The sequence below is a fragment of the Phaseolus vulgaris genome, chromosome 1 (genome assembly GCF_051622355.1).
Source record: "Phaseolus vulgaris cultivar YP4 chromosome 1, ASM5162235v1, whole genome shotgun sequence".
Lineage (NCBI taxonomy): Eukaryota > Viridiplantae > Streptophyta > Magnoliopsida > Fabales > Fabaceae > Phaseolus > Phaseolus vulgaris.
The window spans coordinates 50,787,375-50,793,957 of record NC_143498.1 but is presented as its reverse complement, the minus strand read 5'-3'; the positions used below and the strand labels follow the sequence as shown (position 1 = coordinate 50,793,957).

The following is a 6,583-nucleotide window of genomic DNA, read 5'->3' as shown; positions in this document are numbered from 1 at the left end:
TTTTAAATCATGTTCGGGTTCAAATAATATTGACGCTCTAAACATTGAATTCTTACAAACTTGCATTATGTTGATTCGAGTATTATTAGGTTTAAACTTTTTTAAACAAGTCTCTTGGTTAAATAAAGAGAAAGAAGAAATTTTACACTAAAAATGTTAGTTAAATAATTCGATGAATATTAATCATCGACAAAAGTACTAGTTAACGCCTATAACATGACAAATGACAGCCTAAAAAGTCCTTGTGATATATACCTTTGTATGATCCATTCACACGCGAAAAAAGGATTTAACTACGTTCTCCACCCAATACTATATTCATTGATCTATCCTGTAACTAATCATGTTTCGTGTGAGAGACATCATTGCCATTTTTGTTGTGTTATACTGCTTTCAGAAACAAAAAAATAGAACCAAACAATCCTCAAACCTTTCTACAACTTAGAAGCTAAAATAATATAGGTGATTGAAAACTGGAGCATTAATTATACATAGATAATCAATTCTTGACTTGACCTAAATATAAGAACATTGATACATTTGACAGTGGTGTCATTCAATGTGACAGACTATCTATCCCAACCTGATGGCCTCCGCCTCTCTTTGGGTTTAGAACTGCAGCCAAAGAAAGAAGGTAAGAACATTAGCAACCAAATTTTGTATTAAGATAACTATGCAGCAAATACACATTCAAATACGAACCTATTCGTGCTCTTCTGACCAGGATTTACCCCAGAACCTTGAGTGCTGGTATTTACTGCTGACGAAGCAGGAAGTGAAGCAGTGTGCTGATATGTATTCACGTCACCACCAATTGATCCACCAGATACAAAACCAGGGAGTGCCGGTCTCTTATTAGCAGCCATGCTTGTATTGTTACCGAATCCTTGATTCTCAGAGTTTGATGAAGCAGCAACAAAGTTACTCTTAAATTGTGACATCATTCCTGTCCGCAGAGAATTTACAGCGGCAGATCGAGTAGGAACTGTGCTAGATGACTCAGGATTATATCCAATCCCCAAGCCAAAATCCACTCCACGCACACCACGACCACCTCCCCCACCACCTCTACCTCTGCCTTTTTTCCCACCTGCACAGTACATCTTAAGAGATTAGATTTAATTACTTGCAAATAAATATCCTGCAGGTTTTTTGCTCAGCAAATTACTATTTCATTTCATAATAACAAAAGTTGCATTTCATACCTCCTTTTCTTGCATCACGTTTCGACCTGAATCTCCCATCCTATTGAATTACAAGATAGATGTCATTAAATAAATTCAATACCTATACAAGGGAGTTGAACCTTTATTATTTTAGATCATCTTAAAATATCAAAAGACATTTTTTTAAAACATAAATATCACAGCAACAATATAAGCAAAAAATAAATATAATAGTATTAAAGGAGAAAGGCACCTCCATGATAAATTCTTTAGTGAACTAATCCTACAGTTATAATAGATAAATGGCTATGAGAAGTAATTTATTATTCTACAGATGCTAGTGATTAGATTACAAGGCTTTTGTGCATCAGAGATTACACTGAAGAAGGCAAGATGACAACTTGTAAAGCGCCCCTAAACAATTTTATAGTTCCCCGCTCTTACCAAACTGTTCATATCAAATAGATTTTCCTAGTTGTGTACTTCCACCATGGTCTTCGTTTATTATTCAATTCATCAACAAAAAGCCTTACCCATTTATTTTTCACATAACACTATTCATATTTAAAAGAAGTAACTCAAATGATTTTAAAACCATTAACAAAAGACAAGCTAAATTCAAACAGGCAAATACAAGAAAATTCATCATATATTTTATTTTTTAGAGAATACAAGTGGGGGAAGAAGATCTTAAGATGCAAGGACTTGAATAATAGAAATCTGAAATTAGAAAACCAAAATAACTTAAGGAGGTTATGAGTTTTTTAGTTTAAAAATTAGCAATGAGATATCACTCTTGCAAACAATTTTCAGATTTTTTTTTCTTGTATGGAAAAATAAAAAACAGTTTTCAAAATTAGGAAACAAACAGTCCCTTTGCTTCTGATGTATTCAGCCTCTTAAACCACCTCAACTGTCATTAACTCACTCATATAACTCTGCCTAAAACTTATCACTAATTAAATTATTGCCATGAAAATAGCACTATTGTAATGACATTTACAACAAACCAACAAAATCTACATAAGTATCACGCGAGGATAAAACAAGATTCTAAAAAACCCACAGTTGCATGAACCATAAACAATCAAAGATAAGAGAATCAGCAAGTAATAAACAAGTTAAAAGCCTAAATACAGATTGATGAATAGAAGAATATATAATTGAAGGTGTTGTTACCTTCATAGCAAGATCCATCAACTCTACGGACACGTTCTGACCAGCAGCAACTAAGCTATTGACCAATTCACCAGCAAACCGTGCTTCTTTCTGAGTTATAAGAGTGTATGCAACCCCATCCTTGTCACCAGCACGACCTGTTCTTCCAATGCGATGGACATGCATGTCCATATCCTTTGCTATATCGAAGTTTACCACTGACTTAATTGACTTGATGTCAAGACCCCGGGCTGCAACATCAGTTGCAACGAGCACATGGTAGACACCGGATTTAAACTTCTGCAAAATATCCATCCGAGAAGCTTGATCTTTATCACCATGCAGGGCAGCAACTTTAAAGCCTCTCTGAGCCAACTGTGATTCAATTTCATCCACAGTAGCCTTTTTTGAAGCAAAAACCAGAGTATCACCTTGATCAATCATTTCAGGTAGCTTTTCCAGAAGCCAAGGCAACTTTTCAGTATCAGAAGGAATCACATAAACAACTTGAGTGATATCTTCATTTGCCATCCCCACCTCTCCAACGGTTACTCTAGTAGGATCAGTAAGGATTTCCCTAGCCAACTTTTCAACTTTACGAGGCATTGTTGCAGAAAAGAGTAATGTTTGACGGTCTGGCCTAATCTGCCCAACAATGGACCTTACTTGAGGTTCAAACCCAAGATCAAACATTCGATCAGCCTCATCCAGCACCAGGTAAGTTGCTCTCATCATTGTCAATGCCTTCATTTTCAGCATATCTATCAATCTGCCAGGGGTAGCAACAACTATCTCACATCCAGCTTTGAGTTCTTTGAACTGTTCAAGTTTTGACATTCCACCATAGACAGCAGATACGCGTACTCCATAAGCTTTTGCAAACTTCTTGGCCTCCAGATATATCTGATGAGCCAATTCTCTGGTAGGTGCACATATCACTCCTATAGGCCCCTCTTCCTTCTGAAGTTCAGGCTGATCCATGATATGCACAATCATAGGAAGCACAAAAGAAGCCGTTTTACCAGAACCAGTTTTTGCTATACCAATAATATCCCTGCCCGAAAGCACAACTGGCAAAGCCTGACATTGTATAGATGTCGGCTTCTCATACCCTTGTTTTTTTATAGCATTCATAATCTGTGACGGAAACCCACAGTCCTCAAAAGTCTTTATTGGCTTAGGAACATCAAAACCAGATACACGAATAGCCAAACTCTTCCGGTATTCGCTAACATCCTGCTCACTCATACCTGGAGTAGAATAAAATCATTTATAAGAAAGGCATTCCATAGCGAAAATGAAAGATGAACCAAAGAGAATTTATTGAGCTGCATTTGGGTGAGTGTTTGCAAAATTTGATGTGTTTCAATGTTTTCATTCTACATGGAAGTTATTAGTAAACTCGGTTTAAAAGGCTACCAAAAGTTGTTTTTATTCAAAATCAATTCTGGACTCACAATCAATTCCTCTGTTTATAACCAAACATGTGAACATTTACCTAAAATCACGCTAGCTAGTATTTCAATGTGAATCCAAACACGCCCTAATATAATCCCGGGGTTACAATGGAAGTACCTGATGTTGAAGATGTCTCCTCGTAAAAATCCTTATTGAAGGGTTCGTAGTCAATGGAAGAGTGGTCGAGAGCAGGAATGGGCTCAATTTTCTTCTTGTCAATAACAATAGGGTTATCGTCGGAATCATACTCAATCATACCAGCGTCCACGGCTTTGGCAGCAGCATAAACCTCCTCATCCGAATCGTACCCAGCGTGCAGCGCCTCAGACGCGAGAGTCAGCCCTAAATCCTTCTTCGCCTTCAGAAAACTATCCATGGGATCGTCGTCGTCGTCCCGATACCGGTCCTCGGCCTTCTCCTTCGGCACGGGCGGCGGCGCCGCCCGCATCTCCTCGTGAATCCCCTCCATGAAGGCGTCGAGAGGGTCGATTTCGTCGTCGTCGTTGCTGTTCTTGATCCCTTCGTCGTTGTTCTCGTCGTAGTCAATGTTGTCGAGGTCAGTGTCCTCATAGTTGTCGTGGCCGTGTCGGGAGGAGGGAGGAACGTAGAGTCGCTGAGGGGCCTGGGATCGCTCGAAGCTGTAGGTGGATTGGCGGTTTATGCCGAAGCCTTCAAATCCGAACTTTCTCTTCGACATGATGCGGAAGAGAAAACCCTAGCTGGTGAGAGAAGGTGGAAGAAAATAATTTGAGGAATTTGGTTTGGAAGAAGAGGGGTGAGTGAGGTCAGGTGCGGGTGTTGAATTTGGCGCTTCCGCCAGTGGAAGTTGCAACCAGTGAATTTAGGCACCACCGTGGTCGATTTCTGGTTAAAGGAGTAAGGGAAGACGGGCGTAAAGATATGGGTAAACAGGTGCCCGTCCGAGGAAGCCCATTTGGGAAATATGAAAATGGGTCATCTCAATGGTGCCAAATTCTTCCTGCACCCCATACTTCCCAAAGGCAAATTCTTCCTGCACCATATCAATTTTAACCTCCACCATATCAATTTTTTAAATTTCCAAAACTACCCTCCTGCACCATATCAATTTTAACTTCCACCATATCAATTTTTTAAATTTAAAAAATTACCCTTATTCCAAATTAAAAAATCCAAAATAATAATTATAATTGAGAAATAAAAAATACATGCTGGAAAAAAAATTCTGAACACAACTAAAAATACATTATGTATAAAAAATTTCAGAATTCAAAAATATGTTCCGAAAATTGAAATCCAAAATATTTCAGATAAAAATTTCAAAAATAATTTTTTCCATTTTTATGTAAGGTTATTTTCGTCATTTAGAAGGGGTATTTTTGTCATTTTCTAGAGTTAATGGGTGCAGGTTGAAATTGATATGGTGGAGGGAGAAATTGCCCTTCCCAAAATACCAAAAATTAGGGATGGGATGAATGACCCACAATTCGTTATAAAAAACGTGGGACGTACTTACTATTTTTTTATCCACTGACTTGTTTAGACTCGTTTCACAAAATTCACAACTCATGCTAATAGTGTATAGGACGAACGGTTAGTCTGCATAAAAATGATGTTTTTTCAACACTCTTCAAATTTCTTGTTGCACCCCTTCAATTCCAGAAATTGAATTCCAGAAATCGAACTCCAAAAGTCAAAATATTTGTTCTTAAAATTTTATTTTGGAAAAAAAACTCTCTTCTAAATTTTAATTTTCGTAATTGACTTTTATGTTATGAAAATTAAATTTTGAAATTGATGAGGTCCATACAGAAATTTGAAGGGGTGTTGGAAGAAACACTTTAATAAAAAATACAAAATTGTCTCCTCTAATTTATATATATATATATATATATATATATATATATTATAAGTGAATTAATATTTTTATATTTTAATAAAAAATATTTTTTATGCGAGGCGGACCAATAAATTGAGTCCACATTACTTAAACCAAGCCCATCAGCTCTCATTGTCACCCTTACCAATAATACTATTGTGAAAATGAATTTAAGTATGGATGGAAAAGTGGGACGAGTCGTGCGGGCACGTCCGCGGTCTGCTGAGAAAAATGCAGGGCGAGCTGACTATTCCAACTCGCTGGCCCACTTAGGCCCGTCTCGCATAACTCGCAGGGCGAGACGAGCTGACCCGCTTGACTCGCATAACTTAAAAATGTATATTTTTTTTATGCACCCCTGTATTTTTTTCATGCAGCCTCATATTTCACATTCCAAAAATTTTAGTAACAACATCTTACTACACATGTCTCATGAAAATAATATTATGATACTATTTACACAATGCATCTAAATAAAAAAGAATTAAATTTATTCAAAATTTCTATTTTAAAAAAATATTTTTTATGCGAGCTGGCCCACGGACTCGCGAGTCAACCCTTATGTAGGGTGGGCTAGAAAAATCAGCCCACATATTCTATGCGGGGCAGGCCAGCTCAGCTCGCTTTTGCAGGGCAGGGCAACCCGCATTATCATCCCTAAATTTAAGTATTGGTGTGTGTTGTAGTTGTTAATTTGTGGTGAAGGTTTTAGTGGTTGGTGATAGGTGGTAGCGTTGGTTTTGTTTCTTACTAGTTTTTCATCTAAGTTTTTTTTTTTAATTTTAAAATATGAAATCCATGAACTTCCTGGATTACAAAATTCGAAAAATAATATTTGTAATTATTTGTGTTTTATAATGAACAATAAAAAAAAAAAAAGTCTTCATATTTTTAGCATCTAATTTTTTGGTGTAATTGTAGCAAAGTGATGGTTGAATGTGGA

The 6,583-nt window shown here is 37.0% G+C and overlaps 1 protein-coding gene across 1 annotated transcript; it reads right to left on the bottom strand.

Moving 5' to 3' along the window:
* Positions 1 to 431: 431 nt before the first annotated feature.
* Positions 432 to 4,785, bottom strand: LOC137814799 (P-loop containing nucleoside triphosphate hydrolases superfamily protein). Its single transcript, XM_068617709.1, has 5 exons — positions 3,900 to 4,785; positions 2,346 to 3,574; positions 1,206 to 1,245; positions 703 to 1,090; positions 432 to 615 (listed from the first exon to the last, which is right to left on the bottom strand). Exons 1-5 carry the CDS (start codon positions 4,477 to 4,479, stop codon positions 570 to 572), a joined length of 2,283 nt encoding a protein of 760 aa, XP_068473810.1. The 5' UTR covers positions 4,480 to 4,785; the 3' UTR covers positions 432 to 569.
* Between the last annotated feature and the right edge of the window lie 1,798 nt (positions 4,786 to 6,583).

Coding starts and splice junctions, on each gene's coding strand:
- LOC137814799 (XM_068617709.1), bottom strand. CDS start 4,479: ATGTCGAAGAGAAAGTTCGGATTTGAAGGCTTCGGCATAAACCGCCAA. Junction 1,246..2,345: donor TGATGGATCTTGCTATGAAG/GTAACAACACCT, acceptor GTAATTCAATAG/GATGGGAGATTCAGGTCGAA. Junction 1,091..1,205: donor ACGTGATGCAAGAAAAGGAG/GTATGAAATGCA, acceptor TGTACTGTGCAG/GTGGGAAAAAAGGCAGAGGT.